Source organism: Moschus berezovskii, chromosome 12 (genome assembly GCF_049115385.1).
Source record: "Moschus berezovskii isolate FMDL1 chromosome 12, NW_MosBer_1.0, whole genome shotgun sequence".
In the NCBI taxonomy this organism is placed as follows: domain Eukaryota; kingdom Metazoa; phylum Chordata; class Mammalia; order Artiodactyla; family Moschidae; genus Moschus; species Moschus berezovskii.
The window spans coordinates 25,605,924-25,629,101 of record NC_142471.1 but is presented as its reverse complement, the minus strand read 5'-3'; the positions used below and the strand labels follow the sequence as shown (position 1 = coordinate 25,629,101).

General features: G+C 35.4%; 1 protein-coding gene across 4 annotated transcripts in view; it reads right to left on the bottom strand.

The window, feature by feature from the left end:
* Positions 1–23,178, bottom strand: part of TET1 (tet methylcytosine dioxygenase 1) — a 147,865-nt gene that overhangs the window by 11,212 nt on the left and 113,475 nt on the right. For 3 of the 4 annotated variants that reach the window (XM_055425598.2, XM_088841931.1, XM_088841930.1), the window contains 6 exons: positions 15,291–15,502; positions 10,862–11,012; positions 10,429–10,515; positions 6,770–6,859; positions 4,618–4,755; positions 1,220–1,568 (listed from right to left, as the gene is read on the bottom strand). In XM_055425598.2, coding sequence (XP_055281573.2) covers positions 1,220–1,568; positions 4,618–4,755; positions 6,770–6,859; positions 10,429–10,515; positions 10,862–11,012; positions 15,291–15,502 — 1,027 coding nt within the window. The remainder of the gene's footprint in view (positions 1–1,219; positions 1,569–4,617; positions 4,756–6,769; positions 6,860–10,428; positions 10,516–10,861; positions 11,013–15,290; positions 15,503–23,178) is intronic. The other variant, XM_055425599.2, reaches the window with a different exon arrangement.

Below are 23,178 nucleotides of genomic sequence, written 5' to 3'. Positions count from 1 at the left end.
CAAGCCCTCATTGTCTCTTTCTTAAGTTGTTAGGATAGCTTGTTTATCAACACCTTAATATTTCTCTGCCCCATCTGATTCTAGCTACAATGCAGTAACTGGAATGTTATTTTTGAATTGGATCATAGCCCCTTCTCTATGATGAAATATCCAGAAACCTTCCTCTTCCTCACAATACAGGCCAAAGTTTTACAGCAATCTACAAAGCTCAAGGTGAACTGCTCAGATGTCCCTCTTACCTCTCTGATCTCATATCCTGCTATTCTACCCATTTCACACCCTGCTCCAACCATACATGTGCTCAGTCGTGTCTGACTCTTTGCAACCTCATGGACTGTATCCTGCCAGGCTCCTCTGCCCATGAAATTTTCCAAGAAAGAATACTGGAGCAGGTTGCCATTTCCTACTCCAGGGGACTTCTTGCCCCAGGGACTGAACCACATCTGTTGAGTCTCCTGCATTGGCAAGTGGATTTCTTACCACTGAGGTACCTGGGAAGCCCTCTGTGCTCCAATCATACTGGCTTTTTTGCTTATATCAAGTATTCAAGGTAAATTCCTCTCTCCTAAACTTTGCATTTGCCACTGCTGCTCCCTGGAATGCTATTTCTCCAAATAAAAACATGCTGATTCTCATATTCTTTAGGACTTTACACAGATTCCTCAGTCAATCCTTTTATGACAACCCTGTTCAAATGGAATCCTTTCAGAGCACCAACTCTCCTCGTATTCACTGCTACAGTTCCTAGAGCAGTCTGAAGTAGTGCTCAGTAATATTTATTGAATGAACTACTTAAACTGATGCTGAAGCTGACAAAGTAAGACTTCAAGGAAGTGATGTCATTTTATCTGTGTTGAGACAGCCTATTGGTTCACAATAGCTGGGGAACAAACAATAAGAACATGCTTTGGTTTTGTACCTTTTTAAAAAAAGTATAAATAGAGGGGGAAAAAATACCAAAAAATACTGATAGGTCACTTTCTGGTTGACTTATAATTCTGGCAAGAATATGGAAATATACTGTATCTTCCTTTGGATTCTAAATGAACTATATAAAAATAATTAGCTAATTGGATTGACTGGTATCTGATCTAAAGTTTTCTTTTCATAATGCCTCACTCTCAAAAGAGTAGCAAATATGAAGATGCGAAGGCCAAGTGCAAACGCAACTGCCAAGGAAAGTTGTGCACAGAAAATTATCAGAGTTCATAAATCTTACCTAAAAGGGGCAGTGATGAAGCCTTACTACTGTTTGTCATTGAATTAGTCTTCCGCTTGATTCGAGGAATAAATTTCTTTTCCACAGCCCTTATCTTGTGCGCCAGAACCTCTGTCATCATCGCTGCTCTCTTCTTCCCAGATCGAGGAATGGGCTGAGTGAACCGCATTCTTTTTCTCCGGCGGGGCGCAAGGACCATGATGGCCCCAGATTTGATCTTGGCTTCCATTCCTTCCCTTGATCCAAACTCATCTGTGTCTGAAAGTTTATAAAGAGGAAGCACATGCAGCTGCTCATCTTGAGGAATAACACCAAATGAGCGGTTATCTTCTCGTGTTAAAGTGCAGACCTGATAGGAAGAAAACATGAAATGGGAACTAGAGATCCTGCACATTCATCGGTTATTCCTACCGCCTTAGTTATTCCTGCCTATTTATTGTTGCCATTGTGAAAGGGAACTCTTTTCAATTGGTTACTGTGATATGTTAATTCATTTTGGAAAAATATTTTATATATCAAGTTACTCAACGCTATTCAATATGAGTAACTTATCAATTGTTTTTAAGCAGACCAGTGTTAATTTTTAGTTGATTTTCTAAGTACATATTATACATGTTTATGCATTTTATGATATTTTCAATATTAAGGCTTCTTTGTTATATTCCATCTTGTTCCACAGTTAATAGTTACTGAATTGTTCACTATCATCATATTAAAAGCAACGAATAAAAGATACTACTTCCAGCTACAAATCACACTATTTCTTACTGTTTGAATAATGTCACATTCCTTGGTTAGAGGTGGCTAAATCATGAAGAATTTTCTAATTTGCTGTGATATCCTCTATGATTTTTTCACTTCTGCTTGTAAGTGAAATTTATTTACACATATTTTACCCTGCCCTGTTTGTCAAGGTGAGTTTTTCTCTTCTTCATTAAAAAAATTGACAGATATTAATGAAGTAAAAGAAGCCCAAGAAATTTCATTTTCTAGCAGGACTTATATACCCCAATACTTTTAAAAATTAGCTAAAATATTGTATCTGGATAAAGAATTGTTCTGCTCCATTTTGCTTTTAGTTAGGAGTATAACAGTAAGTCTGTCTTTTTCTTATATGTAATATAGGACTTCTTAAGAAAATTTTGCCTTGGACTTGCCCAGTGGTGCAGTGGATAAGAAGCCACCTGCCAATGCAGAGGCCACCACCTTCAATCCCTGGTCCAGGAAGATTCCAGACGCCAAGCAGAAACTAAGCCTCTGTGCTTAGAGCCTGTGCTCCACAACAAGAAAAGCCACTGCAATGGGAAGCCCACACACTGCAATCAAGAGTAGCTCCCAATCACCATAACTAGAGAGCCAGCACAAAGCAAGGAAGACCAGCACAACCAAAAGTCAAATTTAAAAAACAAAAATTTTGTCTTGAATATAGCCAATCTCAGCCTTCTCTTTACTTTATAAGTTATTTTTGAGGTGGGAGGGAGGTTCAACAGGAAAAGGACATATGTTTACTTATGGCTGATTCATGTTGCTGTATGGCAGAAACCAACATAATATTGTAAAGCAATTATTCTCCAATTGAAAATAAAGTTTTTTCTAAGTTATTTCTATTCATTGTAGAGAAATGAAAATACAGGGAAATGTAGGAAATTCCTGACTTTGACACATAAAATTATATTTATCATAAATTAATATTTTAAATTAATCTTCAAATGTCATTAAAGATCCATCAAAAATATATCCAATGATCTCATTCTTTTTCATTAAAACATTTCTTCCACAACTAAGATCTCTTTCTAAGACAGCAAGATGTTGTAAGACTGGAAACTGCAAGATTTGATTTCTCCAAGTTGATAGAACTTGATGGATACAGATGATAAAGTATGTTAAAGGTTTTTAAAGTCACATTTGTTTCTAAACATCTACAGTCACATTTACCATCAAGGCCTGAAACACTGAACTCTTTTTGGTGTAGTTTGTTAATAATTTTAAAATAATCATCTTTAAAATTAGAATATTTCACTTATAAATGTTTACTTCAATTTATTTAGTCACAGGGAGGCTACGAAGGGGACAAAGACAAGGCAGGAACATAATTACAAAGACCAGGGAAACGAGGGACGGAGGAGTCGGGTGGGCTGACGTCTTTGGGGTCACAGAGTCGGACACGACTGAAGCGACTTAGCAGCAGCAGCAGGGAAACAAGGAAGAAGAAGAGTTGGCAGAAAACTTTCAGGAGTTCACATTTTCAGAGATAGGGAAATCTAGCGTCATGCCAAGTTCTAGGTATGCACCTCATTGCATGACCAATAAGAGGAGTGCAAAGAAAAAGCACTGAATGATACATAAGAAGAGAAGGGGAACCAAAATGTAGCTTGATTCTCAACCTAATCCAACCTGATCACTTAAAATTATCTCTAATGAAGGAACTCATGGAAAATGTACTAGCTAAGCAAGATGTTGAACTACTCTTCAGCTAAGATTCATCTGGATGGATTTGTAAAATTTCAACATTTGAAAATAACATTAGTCTCAGAGGCCAGAGTCAAAATCAGTGAAAAGGCATGATAGACCAAAAAAAAGTTATTTTTGCTCCTTAATCTATTGCTGACAGACCGCATAGACCAAATAAGGAAGGAAGGCTGCATTTTGATATATCAGACGGTACACTTTCAATCAAAGTGGAACAATCATAGCTCTTGTCTTCAAAGAGGCCAAACTGGTATAGTTCAGATATAAAGGCAACCACTCTGTTTTACTGGGTAAGAAGACATCTACTTGAAGCAAACTCATTTCCCTTATAAAAGGACTATTGCATGATCTTTCCTGAGGTCTCCTCCTTACTTTAAATATATTTTAATTGATTTCATGCTATAAGAATGTGATTGTTTTCCATGGCTGTAAACATAACAAGCACATATATGTGCAAATATTTCTTCTAAATATTCCTACAAACTAGTATTAAGAACCAACATTAAAATTTTGGCACACAGTTCCCTCACAAAAACCCTGAAATGCAGGGGAATTCCTTGGTGGTCCAGTGGTTAAGACTCCACGTTTCCAGTGCAAGAGAGATGGGGTCCTATCCCTGGTCAGTGAACTAAGGTCCTGCAGCCCGTGATGTGGGGCCGAAACAAACAAAAAACCCACGAAGTACAGACGGCAAAAAAAGAAACATTAAATTGCTTAACTTCCTACATATCAGTTTGATAGCACAGAATGGTAGCTTTGAATAACCATGTCCATCCATCCCAACAAACCTACCACAATATATAATTTGAGATATTCAACAAAATATTTCAGGCTGGTTCTATAACTTTTGGGGAGCACTGTTGATATCAGGATGTCAGCTTGAGAATATGTTGACAGAGTCTTTAGAATTAAGGTACCCAGGTACATACCACTGTGCTCCCATTATTCATGTTGTGAATGTCCCTGTGGGGATGGGCACAGAAGTCTAGGCAAGCAGTGACCCCAGAGAAAGGACGACCTTCTTTCTTCCCAAGCCGACATTCTCGGGCAATACGTTCAAGCGCCACCTGAAGAGTAATGAATTACCGTTTTAAGAGACAAAGAGAATCACCTTCAATAAAGATCACTTTATGACAAGTTTATAACTTAATTACACTTATTATTTCAGAGATTTAGATTATCATAGTGATTGTGTAGTTTATTCAGGGTAAAGAATTTGAGACTACATGAATTAAAATGACAATCACTGAAGGTAATAGGAGCACATTAGTACTTGGTGGTGGATAAATAAGAAGAGTAGCCTGAAATATTTCATTCGGAGAAAAGACTAGTATAGTGCTTTGATCATGCATCCAGTTTTCAAGGTCTATAAAACCAGTATAGAAAGTCAATTTGTAACTGTTTAAAATGAAAGGTTGGAGAAACACCCTGGTGGTCCAGTGGCTAAGACTCCAGCTCCCAGTGCAGGGAGACCAGCTTTGATCCCTGGTCAGGGAACTATATCCTACATGCTGCAACTAAGATCAAAGATCCCATGTGCTGCAACCGGGACCCAGCCTAGCCAAATAAATAAAGAAACAAACAAATAAATAAAATGAAAAATTAAATGGAATTTAACAGAGACCTTCTCATTCATGATAATACAAATAAATATTTTAGTTTTTATCATATATTTTAAAAATATGCACCCCTGGTTATCTTTTCCATTTTTGTTTGTTTTTGGCCTAGTTGCTCTAGTTGCAGGAGCTTATTTCCCTGACCAGAGATAGAACCTTCGCTCTCAGTAGTGAAAGTGAGGAATCGTAACCACTGGACCACCAGGGAATTCCCTGGTTACATTTAAAAGGTATTTTACACTTACTTCTACTTTGTCTGCTATACGATTTATTATTATTTTCTCCCAATGTATGGTTATCCTTTTCTTTTCTTTAAAAAATGTATTTTCCCACCTCAGTTTTATTGAGATATTACTGACATACATAACATATGTAAGATTAAGGTGTACAATGTGGTCACTAGATACATGTATATATTACAAAATGATTACCACAATAAGGTTAGTTAAACATAATTACAATTTTTGGTGTGTAGAGGTAACATTTAAGACATAATTAAAACTTTTAAATATAATACAATATTATTAAATATAGCCAACAAGCTGTGCACCAGGTCTTATTTATCTTATTGCTGGGAGTTTGTACCCCTTGGCTGATATCTCCTGATCTCCCCCACTTCCCAAATGAATTAAATCTCATTGTGGATATTTAATTCAATTGCCATGAAAAGAAAGTGAAGTCGCTCAGTCCTTTCCTACTCTTTGTGATCCCCAAGGACCATAGCCTACCAGATTTCTCCAGCCATGGGATTTTCCAGGCAAGAGTACTGGAGTGGGTTGCCATTTCCTTCTCCAGGGGATCTTCTCAACCCATGGATCAAACCCGGATCTCTTTCCTTGCAGGTAGACCCTTTACCATCTGAGCCATCAGGGAAGTCCTCAATTGCCATAATACTGTTTTTTAAAAAAAACACTAGATAATTTTTTAAACTGTCAATAAAAGATCTATGTTGAGGTAAAATTTGAAAAACAATTTCTGTTAACTAAGACATTGTTTTTCCCGTGGTCATGTATGGATGTGAGAGTTGGACTGTGAAGAAAGCTGATCGCTGAAGAATTGATGCTTTTGAACTGTGGTGTTGGAGAAGACTCTTGAGAGTCCCATGTACTGCAAGGAGATCAATCCTGGGTGTTCATTGGAAGGACTGATGCTAAAGCCTGAAACTCCAATACTTGGCCACCTCATGAGAAGAGTTGACTCACTGGAAAAGACTCTGATGCTGGGAGGGATTGGGGGCAGGAGGAGAAGGGGATGACAGAGAATGAGATGGCTGGATGGCATCACCGACTCTGTGGACATGAGTTTGAGTGAACTCCGGGAGTTGGTGATGGACAGGGAGGCCTGGCGTGCTGTGATTCATGGGGTCGCAGAGAGTCGGACACGACTGAACGACTGAACTGAAGACATTGTTTAGATGTAAATTTCAACCATGTTTAAAGGTTCTATATAAGGTCCCAAAACATACCTGGTTTTGATAAGCAACTGGAGCATACTGCTTATAAATTGGAGCTAATTCTGTAGCCAAACTCTGTAAATTATCTTCAAGGTTTTTTTCCTATAGGAAAAGACAGTCCATAAAAGTTGTTTCATAATTACATATAAGTGATGAATTTATACAACATAGGAAAATGAATTATACCTCATTGCTGATATGTTCGTTGTTGGTGCACAGTTCATACTTACCCTGATAAGCTACCATAGAAAATGACATGACTGCTATCACAAAATCTAAATTATTAGTCATTGTTATGCTTAGATTTAGTCTTTTGAAATTAGAAGTCTATGTTATCAGCTAATGAGACATCTAACTGGTGTTAGAGGTAAGTTACAAAGCTACTCATGTCAAAACAAGAACCATATTTTATATTTATTCAATGTGCGTCGAGTTGATTCACTGGAAAAGAGTCTGATGCTACGAAGGACTGGGGGAGGAGACGGGGACGACAGATAATGAGATGGCTGGATGGCATCACTGACTCGATGGACATGAGTTTGAGTGAACTCCGGGAGTTGGTGATGGACAGGGAGGCCTGGCGTGCTGTGATTCATGGAGTCGCAGAGAGTCAGACACGATTGAGCGACTGAACTGAACCGGACTGAACTGAAGAGGGCACTTGAAGTAAGTCAAGACAACTTTCCTGGTGGCAAGTGGAGATGAGGAAGAACTCTCACAGTGAAACAAGGTTCTATAAACAGAGATGGTAGAGCAACACATAGAAGGCACAAACTGTGTGTCAGATCCCCATGCTAAGAGCTTCAGATATAGTAAGTAGGCAACAGGCTTTCTAAATCCAGTGTTTTCTTTTCTACACAGTAATGTCTACCAAATGAGGAAGATTTGATAGAACTGTGGAGAAGCCTTAACACTTTATCAAGATTCTGGGGTCTAATGATAGTAGAAACATGTAAGGCTTTTTTGAAGAAAAACTGTCATGACAAGAGTAGTAAAAACGCCACTGATGACAGTATGAGGTATGGAGGAGAGAAAGGAGCCTTTAGTAACAATAGCTGGAAAAACACTGTGATAGTTTTTCAGAGATGATTGAATCCTAAATCAAATGATCAGTCACAAAAGACAAGTGATGAAGAACTAACAGCAATGAAGGACTTCAGAGGTTTGGAGGTTTCTGTCTCATTTGTGATCTGGTAGATGAGGAAGGAAAACCTTCTTGTGGATCAGTTCACCTCTGGTATGCAACAAACTATTATAAAAACCAAAGCCACATAGCAATGTAGACATAGGAAGTTAATTCTTGAGTGCTTTATGACAAGACTCAGTCTTGGCAATTGCAAAGCACCAGTGATAATCCTTTTGGTTTCCTACTCATTTCAGTTGGTATGTTCATTGAAAAGGAAATTCATATACATAGGGTCTATATCTAAATTGTTCTCTTCTCTTCATCTGTCTCCTTATATATCTGTTACTTAATGTAGTTTCATAAATATAGTCACGGAGGTCAGACCACTAACAACAACAAAAATCCTTCCTGGCTATACTGACATATAATTTGAGGAAAACTTCAGAATTACTATTTAAATGCCTAGTTAAAAGACTTTATTATATTTTATCGCACTTGAGATATTGGGTAGCGTAAATTGTGTGCGTAAATTGTGTTTTACTGCTAGAAGAATGTTATGAATCATTCAGTGTCACTAGTCAGATTGAGCAATTTTTTATCTTATGAAGTAACATTTCTTGTAAACAAATGAAATAAAGCAGGTAAATAGAAAAAATTAAAACTTAAATAGATGATTATTATTGAATGCAGGTTCTTTATCCATATTATAAGAATCCTTACTTTCTAACTGTTTCACTAGAATCAGTGGGTATATTGGAGATCTCTTATTAGATCTTTACATAATGGGGCTCACGCCCTACATCCCTCTGCCCTTCTCACCCTATACCTTATCTCTTGGGTCATCGTCTCCACATCAATGCCTACAACTACCACCTGGATCAGATATTAACCCTGAGGTTCTTATTAATGGCCAGACAGCCTCATTTGGATTTAAGAATCTCCAAGCCAATGCATCCAAACTGAATCGATAATCTGTCTTCTGTAAACCTAGTGTTGTTTCACCACACCCTTTGTCAAGGAATAGCACCTAGTTTTAACAACCTGTCCAGAGCTACTAGTTATTTCTTCCCTCACAACCATATTCTAAGTCACTACTATCCCTTCTTTGGACTATTCTCATAGCTAGACTATCTTGCTAAATGAACTCTTGTTCAACTCCAGTCCACAGAGCAGCCAGAGACATCCCATTTAAAAAAAAAAAAGTACCATTATATTACTCTCTGCTTTAACATTCTTCAATGATCATCCAATATTCTTAAAGGCCACTATATGCACCTCACTTTCCCTAGCCTGCTGAGCTACACACTGGTCTTTTCTCAGTTCCTGAAAAGAGGAATGCTTCTTCCTGTATTATAAACACTACATAAACATTATTCATTGTTAATAATAACCATAAGCAAAAACTGATCGTCCATTTATTATATGAGTGTCATAGAATATAGCAGCTTCATCAGATAATTATTTAGAAAAAAAATTTATTTTAAGGAAGAATTCACATCTCATTATCCAATATTCTGATCTTTGAACATGCTGCCTTCTCATTATCAGGTATTTTATATGTCTTTTTAGTATATTTTTCTCCCTAAAGGTCTGATAAACTTCTTGTTAGATTTCTTCTAAGTTATTTTATCTGCAAAAGACAGTGCTCTCTAGAGTGATTTCCCTCTTTTATTACAGTAGATGGGAACTCTAGAGAAAACAAATAATTTTGATTACTCTTTAAAGGGATCGTTTACTTATTCTGAGCTTTCCTGAAAGATGTTACATTCCTTGTATTACAGATACAATTAGATTAATTTCTGCTGCTTTATTTTGTGTTTCCTATTTATCTTATATCCCAATTAGATATTATCTTATATCTCAGTTAGATTTTTTAAACTAAACTTGCTGACTGATGAATAGATTTTTTTCCACAACTAGTTCAAAGGTTATTAAATTATATTTGTATTCATCTAAAAATTTTTAAATATACACTTCTCAAATACGTTTTTCTGACAATATTTAGAGCAGTATTTTCCAAGCTGTGGGTCATGACTCTTTAGTGGGCTAAGAATTCAGTTTGGTAGGTCAAAACTAGAATTTAAATAAATGAAATTTTATTAAAAAAAATGTTTTGCTGCACTATAGTGATCCTCAGCAATAACTATCAGATATTAACTTTTTAATATTTAAATATTATCTTTGTTATATGTAATAAAGCTAAATGTTATTTTGTGATAGTTTTATCTATTCATTTGAAGATATATTTTCCCAAATATTTATTTGTAGTATAAAATGTTTTTATACTCTTGGTCACAGCACAAAGCTTGAAAAACACTGATCTTGGAGTTAATCACTATCTAAATTCTCCCCACTCCAAACAAATCATAAAACATTGCCACACTTAATTGATATAGGTCCCCCACCCCCTCCCACTGCCTACCCACCCCTGATTTGAGAAGAGTATTGAATTATACTTATAGGTTGTTATTTCAATTAAAAAATGTAAGTACTTAACTTATTTAATTTAAACTTAACAATAAGGTTGACTAATTTCTTTGCTCACCATGGCCTCGTGTTCCGGACAGATTGGTTCCGGTTTCATATATCTTCTTTCTGGATTACGTCCTTTAGTAATTCTTTCATAGTAGTGCTGTGGGTAGTAAACTTACTGAGTCTTTGAAATGTTGGCAAATAGCTTTATTCATTGTTCCTACTTTTGCTGGGTATAAAATTCTAGGTTTTTTTTAACAGTGATTCTCTTTAGGGTGAGGGAAGGAGGGAGTCAGGGACAATTGGAATTTGGGTTGATAATTAAAGATTTTACCTACATTATTTAGAATTTTAAACTATTTTCTTATATATATATACATATATATACACACACACATATAGTTACTATTTTGTCACTATGTTCTAATATTAATTTTTTACAATTTAAAAAATTTTTAAACAAACGTACTTATATATTAAAAAGTGTAATTCATAGGGACACTTACGTGTAAGGGAGAACTTGGATCAATTCTAAATCTTCTAGGACTTGGGCTTCTACCAAATTTGCAGCCATTGAAATACATACTCCATGAACAGCCAAAAGAGAAGGAAGCTCCACAAGTCTCTGGATCAATTCCTTGACATGTACAGGTACGACTGTAAGATGATAATTGTACGGGAATGAACTGATAAAGTAGGATAATACTTCAAACAGAACATTTCAGGTTTCATATATATATATATATATAAGCAAGAATGGATAATGAAATTATTTTAACATACCTATTTCATTACTTATTTTATCTAAGGTAGTGTTAACAACACAAAGCTAATAATACTTGAATGTAACTAAAGCTTCAATTAAAATGTTTGTTCAAGATTGTAAATCCAATAAAAGGCAAGAAACTATACAGATCTGAAATATATATAACCTTGTTTGATTTGGAGATATCCAAGGGAAGGAAAGAAAGGGCCTGGATTTTAATCATAGATCAGTTTCCTATCAGAAGTTGAAAATTTTAGCACCTCATTGGACTTAAAAATACAAGCAATTAAAAAGTACATTTTTGAAAAATGATAAATAAAAGAATATAGAAATTTGAAATAAAAACTATATTTAGTTGTGAAAGTCAGGAAAATGCCAAATATGAAGGAGGGATAGTTCAATTATTCTAACTTTCACTAAGATAAAACATATACTTTAAAGGGAGCAAAATATTACAATTACTTGAAAAGAAAAAAAATAAGATCCAAAGAGTATCAAAAAAGACAAACTTTAAATTGAAGAATTTCAAAGAAGTAAAAAAAGTAGAAAAATGTACTGTGTTTAGTCACTCAGTTGTGCCCAACTCTCTGCGACCCCATGGACTGCAGGCAATCAGGCTCCCCTGTCCATTGGGATTCTCCAGGCAACAATACTGGAGTGGGTTGCCATTCCTTCTTCCAGGGAATCTTCCTAACTCAGCAATCAAACCCAGGTCTCCCACACTGCAGGTGGATTCTTTATGTCTGAATCACCAGGGAAACACAAGAATACTGGCTTCCCTGGGGATCTTCTCCAGGGGATCTTCCCAAACTGAGAATGTAGTTTAGCTACTAACTATGAGACCTAAAATTTTCTCCTAAACGGTCAACATCACCGATGATGAGACAAAAAGACTTTAACATAGCTCTTAATATTATGAACTGAGTGTGTATTCTTGCCAATAATTCCTTAATTGAATTGAATCAGTAAGACAATAAAATTTAGCAACAGTTTGCAAAATTAGCTTGTCCCTTTCAAAAACACAGTGCTATGAAACACTGAAAAAAAGATAGTTAAAGTACTAAGAAACCCAAAAAACAAAATAAATTATTCCATCAAATCCTGGGTGGGAGAAAATTAGTATGCAGTACATTACAGGAAAGTAGATGATATTTGAATTAGAGAATAGCATTTTATCCAAATGAAATAGACTGGTTTTGATAATTGTACTGGGAATGTCCTCATTACCTGAAGTATTATTTAGAAGTAAAAGTTTGCAACTACTTCACAAATTATCCAGAAGAAAGTATAGAAAAAAGCAGTAATGATAATGACATGTAAGCTTATGTGTATTGTGTGATTATTTGTGGAATCAGAAATAATGATGCCACAAATAGGTAAGGATAGATGTGAGAGTTGGACTGTGAAGAAAGCTGATCGCTGAAGAATTGATGCTTTTGAACTGTGGTGCTGGAGAAGACTCTCGAGAGTCCCTTGGACTGCAAGGAGATCCAACCAGTCCATTCTAAAGGAGATCGATCTTGGGTATTCATTGGAAGGACTGATGCTAAAGCTGAAACTCCAATACTTTGGCCACCTCATGGGAAGAGTTGACTCACTGGAAAAGACTCTGATGCTGGGAGGGATTGGGGGCAGGAGGAGAAGGGGATGACAGAGAATGAGATGGCTGGATGGCATCACCGACTCGATGGACATGAGTTTGAGTGAACTCAGGGAGTTGGTGATGGACAGGGAGGCCTGGAGTGCTGTGATTCATGGGGTCGCAAAGAGTCGGTCATGATTGAGCGACTGAACAGAACTGAAGGGGTAAGAGCTCACTGAAGTATTCTTGCATCATTTCTGTAAATATAAATTTAAAAAAATAGGCTGGATCTACATTGAGTGAAATAGCATAAAACTTATTTATGAATTATTGGGAAAAACAAGCTTATATGTAAACAATTTACAACAGTTTCTTTATATTAGAGGTATTATTATTGTTATTATGAAGCCACATAATAAAATAGATATTAAAATTATGTATATACATTTACTGGCATTAAAAAAATAATAAAAATATAATGAAATGATTTTAAGCATAAAAAAATACTCTGGAATATACACAAACAATCCTGTGAGGAAGTTAGAGAGGGGATATTTTATAATTTGTGTAACAACATTTCTTTTTTTAAAAAAAATAGATCTTTTTGAGGAAAACCATACAAAACACTGTTGAAGAACACAAACACTTGAATAAATGAAAAGAAAAATCTTTTAATGGGATTGTAAAATTCAACATCAGAGTAATGTCAGTTTATTCTAATTTAATGTAATCCCATTAAAAATACCATTAGATTTATCTTAAAACTAGACAAATTGATTATGAAGTTCATTTGAAAGCAGAAACATTTTTTAAAAAGCCTTGAAAAAACAAGAATGGTAAGCTAGTCTTACTAAATATTAAAATGTATAATGGCTCTATAATATACAGAATTCATAAGAGAGAGGATTTGAGTTTTGTATAAAGTTAGTATTTCAAGTCAAGGGGGAAAGAATTCTTTAGTAAGTAGGGTTATGATAAACGGAAAAAAGAATAGAAATGGATCCCTTCTTCTCACTTCTGTCCAGCATAAATCTTAAATGATATCTGTTTTAAAAATTTCTGATTTCAACAAGAAATAAAAGAAAACATGGGTGAATTATTCTAGAGCTCATGTGAAAGAAAAATGGTCTTCAGTTCAGTTCAGTCACTCAGTCGTGACCGACTCTTTGCGACCCCATGAATCACAGCACGCCAGGCCTCCCTGTCTATCACCAACTCCCAGAGTTCACTCAAACTCATGTCCACAGAGTCGGTGATGCCATCCAGCCATCTCATTCTCTGTCATCCCCTTCTCCTCCCCCCCCCCAATCCTTCCCAATATCAGAGTCTTTTCCAGTGAGTCAACTCATTACATGAGGTGGTCAAAGTATTGGAGTTTCAGCTTTAGCATCAGTCCTTCCAATGAACACCCAGGATTGATCTCCTCTAGAATGGACTGGTTGGATCTCCTTGCAGTCCCAGGGACTCTCAAGAGTCTTCTCCAGCACCACAGTTCAAAAGCATCAATTCTTCAGCGATCAGCTTTCTTCACAGTCCAACTCTCACATCCATACATGACCACTGGAAAAACCATAGCCTTGACTAGACGCACCTTTGTTGGCAAAGTAATGTCTCTGCTCGTCAATATACTATCTAGGTTGGTCATAACTTTCCTTCCAAGTAAGGGAAAAGAGATATAATAAATTACATTAAAAAAAGTCCCCAGGACTGCAAGGAGATCCAACCTGTCAGTCCTAAAGGAAATCAGTCCTGAATATTCATTGGAAGGACTGAAGCTGAAACTCCAATACTTTGGCCACCTGATGCAAAGAACTGACTCATTTGAAAAGACCCTGATGCTGGGAAAGATTGAAGGTGGGAGGAGAAGGGGACAACAGAGGATGAGATGGTTGGAAGGCATCACCAACTCAATAGACATGAGTTTTGAGTCAACTCCGGGAGTTGCTGGAAGACAGGGGGGGCCTGGCGTGCTGCAGTCCATGGTGTTACAAAGAGTAAGACACAACTGAGCAACTGAACTGATCTGAACATATAAAATTAAGTCAATTTGCTGTACAGTTGAAATTAACACGTACTGTGAATCAACCATACTTCAATGAAATTAAAAAACTAAAAAACTAATGGCAGATGCTCTTAACCATATGAAAAAATATTCAGTCATAATAGAAAAAATGCAAATCAAAGGAAATTGAAGACATATATCCCCTATTAAATGGGCAAAATTCAAGTTTGACTACAATGAAAGCTATAGAAAAACGGATATTCTCTTATATTGCTAGAGAAAATGGAAAATGGTACAATTCCTATGGAGGAGCTGATCCTTTACAGAAAAATCTCTCTTTCGGACTCCAGGGCTGAGAAGGAAAAGGTATCAAAACGGAAACAAGGAAAGAATTAAGGAGAATATCCTAAAATGGCCTTAACTAGCTATGAAATAAAGTCTCTCTTTTAAGCTATGTTCATTCTTTTCAGTCGCATAATTCTAAAATTCTGTCCTCACCTATAATACATATATGTCTATTATTTGGTAGTCAATTTAATAAGATATAAAACTGATGTTAAAACAGTACAAAACAGATTTGATTACTTTTCATTAAGCGTGCATCTTCGGTCTGTGGGATGACCATTGTATGACTTGAGACTCTCGGTAAGCTGTGAGTACAATTTGTCAGCCATCGGGAGAGGAATGCCATCCCATACCATGATGAGCACCACCATCACAGCTGTTGGACAGTGGTGGCCTGTACGCTGTCGAACCAGACAAAGAACTTTCTCTTCATCACTGCTTCTTCTTAAAACCTGCCAAAATAGAATGCATACATTTATGGAAAACAAGCAACCTAATGTCAAACACAGTGGATATTGCTTTTAAAGTTCTTTATCACTACATTCTACTTTTTTAAATCTACTATTTCTTAAAGAATTGACGCCTATAAGACCTTTAGTTGTTAGACTAGCTGCCTCCATATAACTCATCACAGAGTATCCAAGGTTACTTGACTAACAAACAACAGGCTGAACAGAAATCTGTGGAAACAGTTTGTGTTTTATTTCACTGTTGACACAGTATTGCAAAACAGACAACAGAGAATCCCATGGAAAAGAGCCTATTTAACTCATCTGCTCTTCCATAATTGCCACAATAGGACAAATCTAGTTAAATGGAAATAACCTAGTACTCCCAACATTAAAAATAAACTCTGAGCACTGATATTTAGCATCTGACAAAAATTATGGATATTTTCCTTGGGCAAATGGTTCTGCCATATAAAAAACAATTCATACGTACAGAAAGCAATATTCCTGCAATTTTTTCCATGCTGCCACATATAGTTATCATACCCATCTTAAGATTAATATGTTCCAGCTGACAGAGAATACAAATTATAAGTAATTTTGAATATTTAACCATTTATCTTACACTGCATCATACACATGGGTAGCTTAAAAAAGATTCCTAAGTATTTAAAATACTGTCCAGTGGTCCTAGTGTTTATTTTTGTTAATTACATTTAATTACTATGCTTAAAACTCCTTCCATATATCACAAATTACAGAGAGACTAATTAGATCAATCAGTATGTAATCAGTAAGTGATGAAACTGCCCACCCCTGTGACAACAATGGAGCATCCAATAGCATAATTAATATTCCATTTTTGTTGCTATAATATTACAAAAACTTGAGATGAAACTTCTTAAGATGTTAGTTACCCAATATCACTTTCTTCTGTCACTCCAGATGGTTAACAATCATTGCTACCAAGGCATCCCTTGAGTAGAGTTGGCTTTAGGACCTTCCCCCTAAACACAATTATTTACATTAAAATTTTTTTCTATGTTTTTATGCCCTTTTACAGCCAAAAAATACATTACTTCCAAATAAGCTCAAATACAAAATGATATTGTATCAAACAAAGTCACACCAGATAATCTTCATGCTGTCAAATCAACAAAGTTATAGTGATAGAGTCTTTATGTAGGAAATGCTAAAATGCTATTTATTCATTGTATTTGTGCCTTTTCTAGATCTTCCATAGCTCTTTCAGTGAATGAAAGAAAATTAAGCATAACGATTCTCTAAAAGTTTCAATAAGCTGCTTAAGTATCACTAAGCATGTTATATCCATAACATGTTATGGATATTTATGTTCACTCAGAATTCATATAATGAATCCTAAATCCAAACAATGGTATTAATAGAGCCTTTGGGAGATGGAGATGATTAGGTCATGAGGAGAAAGCCCTCACTAATGGCATCAGTGTTCTTATAAAAGAGACCCCTTTGTCTCTTTAGCTCCTTCCACCATGTGAAGACTCAGGGAGAAAAAGGACCCACCAATCATGCTGGCACCCTGATCCTCAACTTAAAAACCACAGAACTGTGAGAAATGAATTTGCTGTTTATAACCCATCCATTCTGGTATTTTCCCATAGTAGTCTAATCAGAGTAAGACAAATATTAAACTTGTATGAGACGTTTGAAAATTATAGAAATATTATTAAAAGAAATTAAAGAAGACCTAAATAAATGGACATACTATTTTCATGGAATAGCAATTATTATAATGATGTTAATTTCCCCAAAGTTTGTTGCTAGATTTGATACAATTCCAATCAAAGCCCTACTAGAATGTTTGGGCATGGAAATGGACAAACGTTCTGCAAAGTTTATATGGAAATGCAAAGGACCAAGAAGTGGGAAAAAAGGAACAAAGACAGAAAAAATGATAAATCAGGTATCAAGACTGATTGCAAAGATATGATAATTAAGACAGTTTAGTATTGGTGCAATGACAGATAAGGAGATCAATGGACACTGCAGTCCAATGCAAAAGTAATTTTTTCCATAAATTGTAGTGGACAGACATCCATATGGGGGGTAAAAAATGAATCTTGATGCCTAATTCACACCAGTAACAAATTATACTGTAGATCCAACTATAAAAGACAAAACATTAAGTTTTTAGAAGAAAATACCTTCATGACCTTGGAGTGGATATAATATTTTAAAACAGATCACCAAATTTAATAATTCTAAAGGAAAATGTTAAGAAATTAGAATATATTGAGAACTCATTTATGATAAATATTAACTAGTAAAAGATTAAGAAAGCATATAAGAAATCAATACAATGGGAGACATATCTGCAATATATATAAACAACAAACTATTCTTACCCAAAATATATAAAGAACTTCCTCAAATGAGTAAGAAAAGCAAAACAGAAAATTGGCCAAAAAAGTTAAACAAATACAAGACAACATCCAAACAGATGATTAGCATATGAAAATATGCTCAACATTACTAGTCATCTAGCAAAATAAAAAAATTCAAAAGCACTACATATGTGAATGGGGTTTTAAAATGGCTTAACTGCCATGCAAAACAGTATGAAGTTCCTCAAAAAATTAAAAATAGAACCAGCAATCAAATGACCCAGTAATCCCACTTCTGAATATATATCAGAAAGAAATGAAAATAAAGTGTGAAACAAATCTTTGCATTCCCATGTCCATTTCATCACTATTCACAAGAGCCCTGAGGTAAAAGTGACCCAAATGGTCATCAACAAATGAAAGGATAAACAAAATATTGTATATGCACACAAAGGAACAGACACAAAAAGGAAGGAAATCCTGTCACACACTGCAAATGAATGAACCTTGAGGACATAATTCAAAATGAAATAAAACAGTCATGAATAAAACAAACATTTTATGAGTTATCTAAAGTAGTCAAATTCATAGAAACATAAACTAGAATGGTGTTAGGGGCAAGGGTGATAGAAAAATAGAGAATTGTTTAATGGGGATAGAATTTCTTATTTGCAAGAAAATGTTTGGGAGATCTGTTTCAAAACAATGTGAATATATAACACTGAACTGTACACTCAAAAATGGTTAAGATGGTGAATTTTTTATTATTGCTATTTTACCACAATTTTTTTTAAAAAAAAAAAAGGAAGGAAAGAAATGAAAAAGAAAATGTCATGTTGAGAAAGATGTAGAGCAACTTGTACATTATCCACGAGAATGCAAAAACATAACCATTTTGGAAAACTGTATTGACCCAAGCTGCACATATGCGACCCCCCACCATCTCCTAGCAATTCCACTTATAGGTATAAAACAAACAAATATATTTTTGTATTTCCCAAAGACAGCACCACTATTCATGACTACCTCAAACTGGTAACAACCCAAACATTAATCACCAGAGAACAGCTCAATGAGATGAGAATGATCTACACTTACAAAAAACATTGCTTAGTCTCACAATTATAATGCTATCAGATAGCCGATGTATGCAGAAGACTACATACTGCAAGACTGTATTTACATAAGGTTCAAATTAGACGGGATTAATCAATAACAGTGGAGAAGGAAAGGGCAACACACTCCAGTACTCTTGCCTGAAGAATCCCACGGACGGAGGAGCCTGGTAGGCTACAGTCCATGGGGTCACAAAGAGTCAGACAGGACTGAGCGACTTCACTTCACTTCACTCACAATCAATAACAGTAGAGGGCAGGAGAGTGATTCAGAGGAGCAAGTAAAACTGACTGCTGGTTACACAAGTGTGTGCACTTTAGAAAACTTGTGATCGAAGAATTTTTGAAGTCTTCTGTACATACTAAAATAGTGTACTTTAATCTAAATTTAAAACAAAAACCAGAAACTGCTTAGTCACTTACTGGCTCATGACACTGTAGCAAGTTTCTTAACTTTTCTATAGCAGCACAGACCTAGGATCTAATAAATATTAGCCACTAAGTTTTTTTGCTTTTTTAATGCATACTTGGCTCCTGAGAACAGAACTCGGCTCATGGAAGACTCTCATTAAATATTTGTTGAGCGAATGGTTAAAACCCACAAAAACCCAATGTGGTTGGATTTTATAAAAATTTCAAAAACAAGTTATGCTATTAATAAGACAGAATCTCTCATTTCAGAAACAGTCCAACGAACAGTCCAAATTTTAAAACATTTGGCAAAAATCACATTTTTGGGTAACTGGAACAAAATATTAATTGGTAAGTGGTTGAAGCCAGGGTCTCACAACAGATTCACTTTACTTTTTATTTATTTACCGTGGCCAAGCACCTTGTGGGATCTTAGTTCCTTGTCTAGGGATGGAATCCTGTGCCACCTGCATTAGAAGCATGGAACCTTAATGACTGGACCTCCAAGGGAGTCCCCAGAATCACTTTAGATGGTAAATGATATGTCCAAAATCTGAGTAATGTAATGTTCATGACTACTGTCCTGTCACTTGTTAATAGTCTTATATTACATGACATGCAATGGTTATATCATATGAAACATCATACATTCTTTTAATACTTGTGCTAAACACATACCCCATACTGAATACTGCAGTGGTATCCATTTCCTACTCCAGGGGATCTTCCTGACCCAGGGATCGAACCAACGACTCTTGAATCTCCTGTATTGGCAGGCGGATTCTTTACGGAAAAGCCCTCAGGGAAAGCCCTCATGGATATTACCCTTCCTAAAAAACTGAAAAAATAGTTTGCCACCAGAAACAAGCTAGTATCGGACTGGCATTTTAAAAAAAAGAAAATCATTTAGGTTTATCTGTAAGATCACATGGAAAAACCTGAAAGCACTTTTTGGCCAAGCCAATACAATGGCAATTCTAATGTTTTTGGAAAACTAGTCTACAAAGTAAAGGTGTTATTTAAGGAAGAATTCTGCCACCTGCAGTCATATCAAATGGACCCTGTGATTATAAAACTCCCTTCATTAAATTAATATACATAATTGGTTTAATTTCTCAGATAACTTCTTGTTCAGTTTTTAAGATGTAGCTCAAAGGTCAACAGCTCATTAAAGTCCTTCCTGAACCCACCAAAAGGTGCTCTTGTTTCCTCCCTCTCTGCTCCCTCTAAAAGCCATCCTCAAGCAGGCGAGTGATAGGGGATTACCGAGCACATAGATGATGCTTGTAGTCATGAACAAGATCACCTAGGAGGGTATATTATAGACAGCCTGACTTGAGTTGGTGAACAGTGATGGAGGAAACCTGTTTTTCCCCTAAAAACCAGGCGAAACTTCCCAGAAGAGGGAGTAGAACCAGTACTTTGAACCTTCGGAAAGGTTTTGAGGATCTAGACTTTCTTTGGCAGTTAAAGTTATCAGTAGTAATCATTGGGATATTACTGAATATCTCCAGAAGTGGTGATAAAAGACCAGTCTGATGATCATTAGGAAAAGATTTCCTATTCCTCTGATGGAGTCCCCTTATTCTGGAATATCAATTGTTCTGCTTCAACAGCCTATCTATGTACATTGTACATTCTAAACTATTTCTGTTAACTTGGTCTGGATGGGATAACCTATTTAAATTCTAAACTGGGAGCTCTTGAGGCATGATAGACTATGATCAACAAGATAATCTCAGATAGTCTATATAACCTCTGACCATCTAGTGGGTTTAAGGCCACTCTGGAGAGAGAAGACTGCTCTGAGAAACAAAGTTAATGTTGTAATTTATGAGGAAGCAGCTGTAGGTAACAATTTTTTTATATTCTTAAGACATAGAAGAAAAAAATATATGGAAAGAAGAATCTAAAAAATGGAGGGCACTTTCTACATAGGAGTAAAGTTTGACTTCTAGCCCCAGTACATTTAAATGGGTAATGGAATTACCTAAGTAGATTTTTATCCCCCTGACTCCAAAATCCAGAGAATTCTAGATATACACACTCTTGCTTTGCACAAACAATAAAATAATCATAATGTTGATTAATAGTATGTTTGCATTTAATTACCTTCCATTATAATCATTAATTTACCTTACAGTATAGACTAATAATTATATAACTGTTCTTTTGGAAACATAGCATTGTGTTTGTTGGGTCAGAATTACTACATTTCCTGGTACCTGCAGATATCTGAACAAAGGCTAATCAAACTATTGTTTCTGAAAACTAGAATTAAAGGTGACTTTTAAAACAAGTATTATTATAATTGAGAGAAAATTACTTTTTATAGATTTGAGTCCTCCTAGGAAACTCAAGAGAAGCAAAACTTTACTGGATTTTTAAAGAGAATAACACAGGTGGCTACTTATCAAGTTTGAAGACTCAAAGGTTTAATATATACACTCAATAATCAAATAGAAATTTGGTTTACAGCTTAAATTAAACATTAAATTAAATATAGCTGTGAGGATTACCTTAACGGAAATGCATGTGAGTAAATCTTAAGTTGTTCCTAGTTGGAAGGTCAGACATTAAAAGATTTTATTTTAGTCACCAATCTATTCCCCATTCTACATATACTTAGTTCTAAAAGTTCATATGAAAGAATAAATGAATATTAAGTCATGAAAAAGACTTTTTACATATTAAAGATAAATGTCCTTTTAAATTTAAAAGTTTTCTGCAAAGCTATAACAAAAAACATAGTACCAGCCTTGGAATGGTCTTCCCTAATGGGCCAATGACCAACAACAGAAAACTGGGGCAAATTCCCTGGTGGTCCAGTGGTTAGGATTCCAAGTTTCCACTGCAGAGGACACCAGATCAATCCCTGGTCTGGGAACTAAGATTCTACATGCAGTGAGGTGCAACCAAATTAAAAAAAAAAAAAACCCACAAAATTTTTTAACCAAATACTAAGTCAATACATAAAATTATAAGAATACAGGAGACACTATTTTTATAGCATTAGGCTGGAAAAAGTTTCCACAGCAAGATGAAAATCTTTAAGGCACGTATTAAGTGACGCAAGTTTGACCTGCTAAGTATTTCAAGCTCCTATGAAATACTCTTCCCTGGTGGCTCAGAGGGTAAAGAATCCGCCTGAAATGCAGGAGACATGGGTTCGATTCCTGAGTTGAGAAGATTTCCCTGGAGAAGGGAATGGCTACCACTCCAGCATTCTTGCCTGAGAACTCCATGGACAGAGTAGCCGGGCAGGCTACAGCCCAAAAGAATAGGACATAACTAAGCGGCTAACACTTTTACTTTCATACTAAGATAACAGTCAAATCACTAAAACTAAAAGAAAATCTAGGATGAGATAACAGCAAATATATGATAAAGTGTTATTTACAAAAATACAAAAATAACATCAACAAAAAAAGGCTATGAAGAGTGAATTCATAGAAGAAATAAAAATGGCTAAAAAATATATGAAGAAACCTAATTTTACTAGTTAAAATGCAAATTTAATCAAGGTAGTTATTTTTAATTGCTAGTTAACAATGACAAAATAGATTTTCACCAGTAGATTAATTTATTTTTTCTATTTAAATCTTTCAACAATAATAAAGAGATTTATTCTTTATCATGAATTAAGAATTTGGTGATGGTGAAAACCAACACAACCTTGTATAACAATTATCCTCCAATTAAAATTTTTTTTTAATGGGGAAAAATTTATCCATTTACAGCAATTTTCTTACATTAAACTAGTTCTTTGATGCCTTTTTAAAAAAATAAT